At 32.8% G+C, this 13,342-nt stretch overlaps 2 protein-coding genes across 2 annotated transcripts; both read left to right on the top strand.

The window, feature by feature from the left end:
* The first annotated feature begins 671 nt into the window (after positions 1-671).
* Positions 672-4,369, top strand: LOC108199083 (succinate--CoA ligase [ADP-forming] subunit alpha-1, mitochondrial). Its single transcript, XM_017366837.2, has 7 exons — positions 672-917; positions 2,094-2,303; positions 2,640-2,810; positions 2,900-3,023; positions 3,480-3,541; positions 3,809-3,890; positions 4,058-4,369. Exons 1-7 carry the CDS (start codon positions 723-725, stop codon positions 4,192-4,194), a joined length of 981 nt encoding a protein of 326 aa, XP_017222326.1. The 5' UTR covers positions 672-722; the 3' UTR covers positions 4,195-4,369.
* Positions 4,370-5,909: 1,540 nt separating this feature from the next.
* LOC108199108 (putative clathrin assembly protein At1g25240) lies at positions 5,910-7,888 on the top strand. The gene is made up of 2 exons (XM_017366853.2): positions 5,910-7,307; positions 7,628-7,888. The coding sequence occupies exon 1, from the start codon at positions 5,966-5,968 to the stop codon at positions 7,199-7,201; it is 1,236 nt and encodes a 411-aa protein (XP_017222342.1). The 5' UTR covers positions 5,910-5,965; the 3' UTR covers positions 7,202-7,307; positions 7,628-7,888.
* Positions 7,889-13,342: the final 5,454 nt, after the last annotated feature.

Raw genomic sequence — 13,342 nt, 5'->3', positions numbered from 1 at the left:
TTGAGAGAAAATAGACATGGGAGTCTAGGAATTGAGGAAATGTAAAAGAGGAGATTTGAGAGGCTACACGTCATCCTCTTTGGGATCCTTCTTTATATAAATATAAAGATGTAAATCTCCTAAGAAATGACTTAACCGATGTTCAAGTACAAGGAGCCCCAATTTTTTTTGAGTTCATCACCGATATAAACCTCCTTTTTCGAGTATTATGTATCACGAACACTACTTTTTTGAATTAAAATTCATCATTTTTATTATGTGGTGGTTTGGTCAACATTCACATACTTAGGAAGTTGAAATTTCTATAAAGTAGCATTCCATGAAGTTATTTGGTTGACATTAATAGGAAATTCTGGAAATATATATTTCCTGGAATTCTGAATAATCATCAATTAATCGAGTGAAGTTATACACCTAGATCCTCTTATTTCTCGTACCAATCAAACATAAACACAAAATTTAACTTCTTATTTTGTTATAATTATCATAATAATTTCAAATTATATAGTAGAAAAAACTTTTTATTAACCAAAACAAACACTATCTCGGGTTATGTTTTTATTTTTCTAATCTGAAAATCTAGTTTCTTTTTGTACCAGTCATTGCTTTCATGCTCGGGCCCAAACCAAAATTGCAACGACTATTCCACAGTCACCGCTAAATTATCACTCGAAAATTAAATAAATCAATAATCAACCTACAGCACGACGCCATTGTTTCCTATGGCTCGACAAGTCACAAAATTCATCACCGATTTATCAACAAACCTTTCTTCTAAATCGTTTTCGCAATCTCGATGTCTCGCCACGGCCCCGGCAGTGTTCGTTGATAAAAACACACGTGTCATTTGTCAGGGGATCACTGGTAAAAACGGCACGTTTCATACTCAACAAGCCATCGACTACGGCACTAACATGGTATTTACATTTTTCTATGCGTTCTGTAAAATTTGTAGGCGGGAGTGTGAAAACACGTGAGAACAACTGTTATGTATATATGCATGTTGTTTTGATCTCACCCGAACTGTAATATGTGTAGGCGGTTCCGTTCCACGTGAAAAATACGTTCCACGTGGAAAATAGTTTAGGGCTAGAATGACTTTCTACATACAATTTGTTAATACATTATTTTTATTAACGGGGAGGTTTTGATCTCACCTGAACTGTAATATGTGAAACATGTGAGAATAACTGTTCTGCATGCAAATTGTTAATGCATTGTTTTTATTAACACGGGAGGCTTTGATCTCCCATTGTTGTGTGTATTGTTTGTAGCTGAATTTTAGGATTGAGTTATGTATGTTTTAATACATTTAATTATGTATAATGTTCATGTTGGAGTTGCTTGTTCTACTTGTTGTAGAGTGTTTTATCGCAATTGGAAGTTTTTGAGGAATTATTATTTTTTATTTTATTGCTAGAACTGAAACGAGAATTGATAATATATGGAGCGGAATACTGTAAAAATATTGGTGAGGGATGATATGCTCATTGCATGACATTTGTTTTCGTGAATTTGTGGTGAAATTTTCACAACTGTATACGAGTTTCTTTGACATTTGACATTTTCACAATTGTCACATCTCACGATTGTATAGAGTGAGGTACATTATAAATGCTCATTGCATGACATTTGTTTCGTGAATTTGGTTGATAGCAGGTTCTAGAATAACGAATAGTCTTCCATAGAGGGTGTTTGGATGGCGAATGGGAATCGGGAGTGGAAATGAAGGGTATGAGAATGGGTATTTCGCGGAGAGTGTAACGAATTATTTACCCTCCAAGTGAGATTGGGGTTCACATTCCATGTCACAAAATTGGTAATCCAAACACCAACACATAGGTTTGAGGTTCCCATTCCCGTTAACCGGACTCATTAACCATGAACGGAACGCCTTCATAGATTGTTATATACTTACTTGATTACAGACACGGAAACTTGATTTGTTTTTGTCTTGATTGTATTGTTTGTATCTCCTAGTATTTTCGCAATCTTAATCATACATTCTAATATACTCTTAAGTACTTATTTCATTCTGTATCTTGATAATCGAGGAATAGGATTGTTGATTTTTGTTGTTTGTGCATATTTAGGTAGGAGGAATTAATCCGAAAAAGGGAGGGACTGAGCACCTGGGGCTTCCTGTTTTCAAATCAGTTGCAGAAGCAAAAGCTGAAACCAAAGCTAATGCATCTGTAATATATGTTCCTCCACCTTTTGCTGCTAAGGCTATCATGGAAGCACTCGAGGCTGAATTAGATTTGATTGTGTGCATCACGGAAGGAATTCCTCAGCAGGACATGGTATTGTACATGTTTATCTGTTAGACGCTGACATTAGAAATGAACTTAAACAATCCTATTCGGGTATAACTGTGTATTGTCTACGTTATTAGGTTCCTCAGCTGTATAAAAGTCCTGCCGGTAATATTACAACTGTCATTTTACAGATTTTTTGCTAATTGTTTCTGATGTTAATTGTTTAGTCCATCTCCCAGAATATTCTTATATTGTGATAGTACATGTGTTTGTTATGTTATGTAAAGCATTACTCTGAAATTGAAAAGTCATCTGTTAGCTTATAATGTAATTTATTTATTTTCTGTTTAGGATTATATGATATATTGTTCCAATCTGCAGGTTAAAGTCAAAGCTGCTCTCTTACAGCAATCAAAAACCCGTCTGATTGGTCCTAACTGCCCTGGCATCATAAAGCCTGGAGAGTGCAAGATTGGAATTATGCCTGGGTACATTCACACACCAGGAAGGATAGGAATTGTCTCTCGATCTGGCACTCTGACTTATGAAGCGGTGAGATAAATAAATTTAAGGTCTTCGTAAAAGTTGTATTCTGTCATGTACATGTTTAAAGGGCAACTCAAAAATTACTTAATATATAGGTTTTCCAAACAACTGCGGTTGGCCTAGGGCAATCAACCTGTGTTGGTATCGGTGGGGATCCTTTCAATGGGACAAATTTTGTGGATTGCATGAAGAAGTTTATTGCTGATCCGCAGACAGAAGGTGAACTCTGTGGAACAATAATCAAATTTTAAATTTTCAGTATATATTGGTTTCTCCTTATAATTAAGTACTTCAAGTCGGGAGAAGAGTGCTCAGGGCACACTGTGAACGGGTTTCTGGAACTGAATATGTCTTGTTGGCTGTAATCCAATTTCTTTAAACCCTTGTGTATAAGTTTCTTCTATTGCTGGATACTACGTGGTGTCCATCTGTTTTACAGGAAAGTCTCTTGTTGAATTTGTACAAGTATATGAGTAGTGAGTTACTTTCATTTATGTTACATGCGAGAGCTTCTTGTATAAAAGAATGAAATAAGATTGACACTTTGATAGGGAAGTTACCTAAGTAGTCTCGCCTCTGCTATTACTTTCATTTTCTAAGGGAAATATATCCTTTCTTATAACGTCATTAGGTTTGATTCCTTAAATCTTGTTTACTTTGCCATTCGCCTTTCAGGTATAGTTCTTATCGGTGAGATAGGTGGTACAGCAGAAGAGGAGGCTGCAGCCCTCATAAAGGTGATCAGTGATCTGATTCATATACTCCTCTGATTTAAATTAGATGCCCCTTTTTTAATGCAATGGCCATGGATACGCTATTCTAATCGTAGATAGAGGAAGTAGTTCATCCTGACAGGTACCGTGCATATTACAAGGTCATAGTTTTCAAAAATATTATATTTTGCTTATCTTCTTAAGAAGTCTGTAATATAAGTACTGGAATAATGTAGACATGATTTTGTCAAATTATCACTCGCTAGTATCTAATTACGACTAGTGAAACAGAAAAGCGGGACTGAAAAACCCATAGTTGCTTTTATTGCTGGACTCACTGCTCCACCTGGGCGACGTATGGGTCATGCTGGAGGTATGATGCTTTTATTATTGTTGGAATTTAATTAAAAAAATTCCAAACAAAATACATTGTTCATTGTTTTTGTATAATATATGGCCTTGATCTGAAAATATATCTTTTCATTCACCTTGTTTAATTAGCTGACTGACTTCTGTACTGTTTCCTGTCATAACTTGCAGCCATAGTATCAGGTGGAAAGGGTACCGCGCAAGACAAAATCAAGACCCTCAAGGAAGCTGGAGTGACAGTAGTAGAGTCTCCGGCAAAGATAGGGACAGCCATGCTCAGCGTTTTCAAACAACGAGGTCTTCTCTAGGCGTGCTCTGCCATTTCTGATAGTTGGGAGTTAATTATACATCTTTCAAACAACATACTACCGTCTACCTAATATCTTTTCTCCAGGCATCTCTAAATAAACACTCACTCAGTCCTTGTAATGTTTAATCTGCACTATATCTTTGGGTAATACAAATGAGTTAAAGTTTTCCCTTAAATATCAAGATTGTATTATTAACACTTTTTTTTATACGCAAAATTATATTACTCCCTCCGTTTCAAATTACATGTCCGCTTTAAAAAAAATCACATAATTTAAGAAAAGTGGATTGTGAGAAAAAAGTGGTATTAAGTCATTAATTGAACATAATATGTGGTGTATGGTTGATCTTGAAAATATAAATTACTCCCTCTGTTTTTTTATATGACGCTTTGACTTTTGGCACACACTTTTAAGTGCTTTGACCGGGTAGTTAAAAATATTATTTTTTGAATTTTCTTTTTCTGAATAAAAATTTTGATTATATATTATTATTCAGAAAAAGAAATTTTAAAAAATAATATTTTTAACTACCCGGTCAAAGCACTTAAAAGTGTGTACCAAAAGTCAAAGCGTCATATAAAAAAACAGATGGAGTAGTAATATATGAAGGGGAGTTGATTTGAAAATATAAATTTACGTTGAAAGTTGAAGTGGACAAATATTTTGAAACAGCTTTTTTTTGCTAAAAAGTACCGGTATCGGAGGGAGTATAAAGTTACACAGTACATCAGAGAACCAGCAACCCATGCCGAAGATTTTGTTAACATGTCTCACAAATCTTACCGTTAACATCTTTCTCTTTTAGCAAAACAGCTTCTACCAATACGCTTAGCATGCAACATAGCCTTGAAAAACAACACTACTACAACAAAGAATAACAACATTAGTATAACAAATTATATTTTATAGATGCAGATGATATTAGTTTTCACCGATACATCAACTAAATATATTATTTTAACATTCTTTTAATATTTTAATCTCAATAATATTATCTTATGTGTTGTCGCCATCTCATCCTCATTTCTATTTTCATATATAAAATATGTTAAATCACTTGAAACTTGATAGAAATATACATGCAGATGATATTAGTTTCAAGTGATTTAACATATTTTACATATGAAAATAGAAATGAAGATGAGATGATAAATTTTGACAAGTTTAAAATGATTTAACGCATTTTAGTATTTTACATATGAAATTTTGGCAAGTTTCAATTGATTTAACATATTTCACATATAAAAATTAAAATGAGAATTAGATGATGACAATTATATAAGACAATATTATTGAGGTTAAATTATTAGAAGAATGTTACAATAATATTTTTTAATTGATGTATCGGCGAAAACTAAAATCATCTGCATGGATAAAACTTTTCATGATCCAATTAGTTTATTGGGAAGGAAGTATTGTAATATATCTAAATCCTATAGGAAAATAAACTTATATGAAAATAAACTTATCTGATAAAGTTGGTAATCTATTTTAGTTAGTTTACCGGCGGAGAAAATATTATAATATATCTAAATTCTATATGAAAATAAACTTATTGGTAATCATATTACCACAAAAATCCAAATTGTATCCCTATGCTTAAGGTAAATATACATTTAATTTTTATTTATTTTTTCTATCAGCATTTTGGATGGTAAAAAACCGAATAACAAGAGAAAGATACGGGGAACAAGCAAATATGAAAGAAGAGCCGAAACAGAACCCAGAATTGAAGGACTTGTTTGATGGTTAGCTGGTGGTGACGGAAATGAAGCTCTGGAAACAGAGTTCACGAGTGTTCAAAGATCAACCTAGCCTCTGGTTAACCAGCCTGCGTCGAAAATCAACACTCCGGAATCCCGACATCGAAGTCGCCGTCATCAAAGCCACCAACCATGACGAGTTCTCCCTCGATTACAAGAGCTCCACTCGCGTCTTTGCGTGGGTACGCATTTCCCCGGCCTACGTCAAGCCCCTCGTCTGGGCCATCACGTCCCGCGTCGAGAAAACTCGCAGCTGGATTGTCGCATTGAAAGGCCTAATGCTCATGCACGGCGTGTTCTGCTGTAAGGTCGTTGCGGTTGAGCGAATTGGACGATTGCCTTTTGATCTCGCCAATTTTACAGACCGAAATTCGAATAATAATGATGTGATTTCGGGGTACAATCAGTTTATTCGGGCTTATTACACGTTTCTTGACCAGAAATCTTCGTACATTTTTCTTCACGCGCAAGAAAAGCGTAAATCAATCGGCCTACACAAAATTGGAGATGATCGAGATCCTAAACTCGTATCGAATCCGCCTTCGATGAAGCAAGACCTCGTTTCGCTGCAATCAATGCAAGGCTTGCTCGATTCGTTATTGCGGATCAGGCCAGAGACACGTGAAATGAGTTCGTACAAATTGATGTCGCCCCTGATTATTGAGGCCATGGACTGTATTGTCATCGAGATTTTCGACGTTTACAGTCGTATATGCAGAGCCATTGCGATGGTTCTCAACCGAATCGACGCGGCTGGGACGGCAGAGGCGGCCTTATTATTGAAAATCATGAAAGTAGCCGTGTCGCAAAGTGATGAGCTCTCGGCTTATCTCGAGTTTTGTCAGAATATAGGCGTGCCGAATGCTGAGGACTGTCCGAAACTGAAACCAATTCCCGAAGAAGACATTAAGGAAGTGGAGAATTTATTAGCACAACGAATTGCGGCCCAATATTTTCTTGATCAGGGAAATTGTACGTCATTAGTTGTGGCCGATCAGACACAAGATGACATCGAGTGTCACGAACCGGGTCAAGAAAATCAGAAGGCGTTGGTTGTAGCGGAAACTGACAATGTGGATGAAAAGGATGAAAGTGATTTAAAGACGGTCATTACGAGCAAATGGCAAGTGTTCGAAGATGATTACTCGTCAACAAATTCTTCTGTGACACCGTATGATGAGCCTTGGTTGGCATTAGAGCCTCCCCCGCGGGAACTTCCAGATTTGATTAGTTTCGACTAGGTGCAGAGACACGTACTCGGAGAGTTACTTGTAATCGGCAAATTATCGCTCGTGCACTAGAAGATTGAATCAACACAATGATAATTTTTGGCAAGTTCTCAGCCTGGTAATTGTCAATGACTCTGGCTCTCTCGTTCCAAAATAATAGTCGTTTTGGCCTTTTAAGCTACTTAATAAAATTAAATGTAGTTCAATATATTGTTTTCCAAATTTTTCTTTTTTTGAATAAAAGTCTAAATGCTAAATTTTTATTCAGAAAAAAAATTGAAAAAAATATATATAGGAGTATGTTTTCTTTACAATTCATAATACATGCAAAAAGTTAAAGTGACTATTACTTTGTTACGGAGGGAGTACTGACTACTGTTGTTTTTTGTGATGTGAGTGTATATGAATTAACTGCATTTTAAACTTGTTTGATTGCAGATATAACAACAATTTGGAGCTTGTTACTCGGTTGATAAATTGAAGGCGAAAGCTGAAATGCTGATATGAATGTCCCTGCGTGGAAATTTTGGTTGTAGTTACTTCAATTTGTCAGTGCAGTGCAGATGTAATTTCTTTTTACAAAGAAGGATACAAGCGTCCATTCATTGGGTTCAGTTCAGCAAGTAAATTAACTGGACTCGGGTTGGGCTGTTGTATAAATGAGTCGAACTTGAACTTGATCCATCGATTTGTTTAAAACGACTCAAACTTGATCTCAAAAAAGTCGGCCCAATTATCAGACGACTCGTAAATACAATCAACGAACAAACTGATGACTAGCGACCTTACTATCCAGCTCTATATTAATTCAAGAACTACTATATATTTTTAATTTTATTTACCAAGTTTATATTTGTATAATTTTTATAATGGTGAACAGGATTAATGATCGAGAACAAACGAGTAATGCTTAAACTCTGTAAGCAATGTCGACACTCGACAAACATGTTTCTCAGCAATTGGTGAATATTTTTTCTTAATATTCGTCTGCCCATCATTTTCTACACTTTTTTTCATTACTCGACGTCCAATATTGTTCCATAACTTTATTTTTGAAATTTTTCTTTTTTCATATAAAAGTTTAGATAATAAATTTTTATTCAGAAAGAAAAAAGTTTCAAATAATTTATCAAATTATATTTTATGAAAGCTAATAAAAATCATCACAATAATTATTTATCTAAATATAAATGAAAGTAATTGATAAAACCTATGTAATTGAGGTGCAAATTTGCTAGTTTATACTAACAAAAGAATTTAACATATCTAATACAAGTTTAAAATTGAAATGCAAACAAATATCAACAATATAATAATAACACCATAATTTATTATGGAATATTTTGATCAACGTCCTCTGCAAGTGGCAAGAAGCCTGTTAATAGATTTCAAAAACTTTTTGATGAAAACTGTTAACGAAAACATTTCATTTTTTCACCAAATTATGACACCTGATTAATGAAATTCAGGAATAAAGTCAAAAACTAATTGGATCATGTTAAATTTGCTTTCAAAGAAATGATCCCTAAAATATTGTAAAACAACATTAATATAGCAAATTATATTTTATACATTTAAATTATTTCAGTTTTCGCCAATACATCATTTAAAAGTACTATTGTGATATTTCATTAATTTTCAAAACTCAATAACATTATTTTAAATGTCATCGTCATTTAATCATCATTTCTATCTTCACATATAACATATGTTCAATTTATCACTCGAAACTTTCCAAAATTTCATTTCATTAACGTTTTAATTTATGTTTTCCATTAACAAAAAGGTTTTATTTACTCACAGTTTAATGTATCTCTCGTATTTTGTCATTTTAATCTTTTTTAGCATATTAGAGGAGTGTATGAAAGTCTGAAAAATTAGATTAAAATCCAAGTCATTCTGTTTTACAAATTAGATATCTGAATTCGATTCGGTCTTTTTATTTTTCCAAAAAAATTTATTTTATTTTATGATAATTACTAAAATTAATCAATGCAAATAGTGCAAATGTGCAATATATAATATTCAAATAAAATATTAAGTAATTACTCATATATTTAACTGCATAGTTAAATATAACTATTCACACCGAAGATTGAACTGCATAGTTATTATTCACAAAATTCTTCCCAAAATTCTGTCTGTCTGTGGAAATTGAACTGCATAGTTATTATTCACACCGAAGAAGATTACAAATCAGGAATATATACAGGAACTGAAGAAGCAATTCTAGGAGCTTAGGTTAAATCTGTGTTATAATACTCCCTCCGTCCCACCAGGAAGCTTACGTGCACTGTTTGCACGCATTTTGAGACTCTCGTAAAGTATAGTTCTATAATGTATTTTTTATTTTTTATTTTTTTGAATTAAAGTTTAAACGTCAAACTTTTTTTGGAGATTTTTTTTAAAAATAAATATATAATATAAGTATACTTTATAGGAGCATTAAAATGCGTGCCAAAAAGTAATGTAAAGAACCTGGTGGGACGGAGGGAGTACATGACTGTGAATTACAGGCTTACAGCTGATCTCTGATGAATCAGTTTCGCCATTTATGATACGAATATTAGCAGGCTAAGTTATACCTAGCTACATTGAGTCCGTGGATAAGAAATTTTTGTGACATTAGCACGAAGTGCCTTAGATCTATGGAAAGTAATCGGTTAAATTATTGATTTAGAATTTACATATGATTTATTGGAGATTTGTCGGATATATTGTGATTTTTAATTAAATTGGAGTTTAATTGATAAATTATTGAATTTTTTTCTTGAAACAAAGATGTTAATCTAATATAAAAAAGCCATACGACATCTACACCCTGACCGAGTCGAACAAACGGTAAATTGCAATTGCCTGTTTTCATAAAAAGACGGTTAAACGATATTTTAAATATAAAATATATACAAATACAAATACGCGCTTCATGCATTCTCGTTGAATTTCTAACACCCTCTTCGTCATGTCTTGATGGAGCTCTCGTTTGAATTACTGAAATTTTATATCATTTTTAATAAATTAAAAAAATTCAAACACTGCTCAGCCCGTATAACGTTTAATTTGCTTTATATATATGGGTAATACAAATTAGTTAAAAATTTAAGTCAAATATCAACATTACGATATACACAAAATTATATTATAAAATTACAAATATATAAGAGAACCAGCTAAAGGAGTCACAAAAACGTATACGCAAATATCAGAGTATTTACTTTATTACTCCGTAGTTTATTAATCATACTCATTAGCTAATAAAAATCATCACAACAATTGTTTGTTTTAAAATAACTGAAAAATAATATTTATTGGTTTATACTAACAAATATCTGATACAATTGGAAATTAAAATAAAACCAAATATCAACAATATAATGATAACATCATGTATTATTATTAAATTATTTGATCAACGTCCTCCATCTAGCGAGTCGACGACTGCTAATTAAATTAATCGAATCATGCTAATTAAATTTCTTTTCAAAGAAATGATCCCTAAAACAACGTAAAACAACATTAGTATAACAAATTATGTTTTATGCATTCAGATAATTTCAGTTTTCGCCTATACATCAATTAAAAGTATGTGACATTTCATTAATTTTCAAAACTCAATAATATTATCTTAAATATCCTTATCATTTAATCTTCATTTATATTTTCATATATAACATATGTTCCATCACTTAAAACTTTCCAGAATTTCATCTCACCGACATTTCAAATTATTTTCCATTAACAGAAATATTTTATTTATTCATAGTTTAATGTATCTCCCGTATTTTATCATTTTAGTCATTTTCTGCATAATACATGGATGTGCATGAAAATTTAAAAATTAGACTAAACGATTAAAAAGTCCAAAATTTCGAATCGAGATTTTTTTTTATCTGAAAACGAGACTAGATATCCAATCGATTTCTTGTATAAATTTGGATATTGTTTTACAAAATTAGATATCTGAATTCAATTCAGTCTTTTTATTTTTATTAAAATATTTATTTTAACTTGTAATAAATAATAAAATTAATTAAAATAAATTGTACAAACGAGGCGGGACGGCTATTAGTATACATGATTCCATTATTATTAGAATGAGTTGAGCCAATCATATGCTACCAAGTAGATTTGGGAAGAGTTTTTGTGGTACGTAGCATTTTACTAATATAAAATGACATTATATATATATATATATATTAAAAGCATTTTTATTGCTATTGGTTATAATTATTGACAAAAATGATATTATATACACGTGTTTCAATAAACTTATATAATAGAGGACCATATTTAAGAGTATAAATACAAGTTATAAAGAGGTTTTTTCATAAATACTCAAGTTTAGAAAAAAAATTACAAAAAATTTGTATTTTTAAAAATACTATTTTCTAAATAAAAATTGTAAAAATATCATTTTTCTTTACAAAAATATATTTGTAAAAAACTTTGTAAAAAAAATAAAAATTATATTTATTTGCATAATAAGTTGCAACCGGTTGCAGAGGCAGAAAAATGAATGCTCCTGCGGAGCCAATACTAATATCACAGTAGTAAACACAAAAACAAAATCAACAAGCATTGCATTAAAAAAATCAACTATAATAACAAACTAAAAATCAACAAACAACAATAGAACTCCTGGTCCTCATTCTCTTTCCGACTACTTATATTCTTGGGATCTTTTTAAAAATACCCATCTGTAAAATTATTTTTTTAAAAATACTACCATCTTTTTCATTGTTTTTAAAAATACCTTTTCATAAAAAAAAATTTTCAAAAATACGATTTGCAACTTTTGCAACCTCATTTGCAACCTTGGGCGGCGCAGCCGTAAAAGTTGCAAATGAGGTTGCAAAAGTTGCAAATGAGTTTGTAAAAGTTGCAAATGAGGTTGCAAAAGTTGCAAATAAAAATGGAAAGTTGCAACTGTTGCAACTGCAATTGCAACTAGTTCAACTGAAAACTGTAAGTTGCAAAAGTTGCAAATGAGGTTGCAAAAGTTGCAACCAAGGTTGCAACTGAGGTTGCAAAAGTTGCAACTGCAGTTGCAAAAGTTGCAACCGCAGTTACAACTTTTGCAACTTCATTTGCAACCTCAGTTGCAACTAAATGCAACTGAAAACTGTAAGTAACAACAGATGTATGGTGTGCCCCTGGCGGGGCCGTTAGATTACAATAGAATCAACTGAATGCAACCATATGCAACTGAATACAACCATATGCAATCATATATGCAATTACAAATCCTGATTTCAAGTTCCAGTTTTCGAATGTCATTTTCGACCTCATTTTCGATATATATATATATATATATATATATATATATATATATATATATATATATATATATATATATATATATATATATCGATTCCGAAAACGAGGTCGAAAATGACATTCGAAAACTGGAACTTGAAATCAGGAATTCAGCTGCATATGAAGTTGCAAAAGAGGTTGCAACACGGCTGGCGCCGCCTGTAGTTGCAAATGAGGTTGCAAAAGTTGCAAACAGTATTTTTGAAAAAAAGATTTTATGAAAAGGTATTTTTAAAAATAATTCTGGAAGGTAGTATTTTTGAAAACAATAAAAGAAAAGGTAGGTAGTTTTGTAGATTTCCCTATATTCTTCTCCTCCTCTCCCATCAACACATCTCTCACACACAAAAACTCTCTCAAACTTTCTCTCTCTCTCGATTAACAAAACACAAAAGCGATAGTCACGTCGACAATCTCCTCACACAATCTAACACATCAGCATCCCACGCAATCTCCCACACGGAAATCTTAGCCCCCGACTAAATTGAAAGCACCTACTCTCGTCGTGACACCGACAGTCATGTCGATAGCTTCCCAAGTGCCGAGATGAAGTGTGTGGAATTGATAGGCGCGGGCTCGATGACGACAACATCGCGATCGTTGTGTCGAGATGGGAAAGAAGAGGGGAAGGTGAGATGGCGGAGCAGTAGTAGATGTGTGGGAGATGGTTAAGTCGAGTAGAGCCACGATGAGGAGCACACACCACCTCGATTTGATTGAACTTGGCAAGCTCAAACTCCCACGGCCAACATCACCGTATTTTTAGAAATAAAAATACCTAAAACGTAAACTTAAAACAAAACTAATACGATAGTAAAAATAGAAAAAAGTATAAAA

This window comes from Daucus carota, chromosome 8, assembly GCF_001625215.2.
Source record: "Daucus carota subsp. sativus chromosome 8, DH1 v3.0, whole genome shotgun sequence".
In the NCBI taxonomy this organism is placed as follows: domain Eukaryota; kingdom Viridiplantae; phylum Streptophyta; class Magnoliopsida; order Apiales; family Apiaceae; genus Daucus; species Daucus carota.
This window is presented reverse-complemented; position numbering and strand designations above follow the sequence as displayed.

What these genes read in the sequence shown, in the direction of transcription:
- LOC108199108 (XM_017366853.2), top strand. Translation starts at nt 5,966, where the DNA reads ATGAAGCTCTGGAAACAGAGTTCACGAGTGTTCAAAGATCAACCTAGC.
- LOC108199083 (XM_017366837.2), top strand. Translation starts at nt 723, where the DNA reads ATGGCTCGACAAGTCACAAAATTCATCACCGATTTATCAACAAACCTT. An exon ending in TGCTGATCCGCAGACAGAAG is followed by an intron (nt 3,024 to 3,479) that starts GTGAACTCTGTG and finishes TTCGCCTTTCAG; the next exon opens with GTATAGTTCTTATCGGTGAG. An exon ending in AGGCTGCAGCCCTCATAAAG is followed by an intron (nt 3,542 to 3,808) that starts GTGATCAGTGAT and finishes CTAGTGAAACAG; the next exon opens with AAAAGCGGGACTGAAAAACC.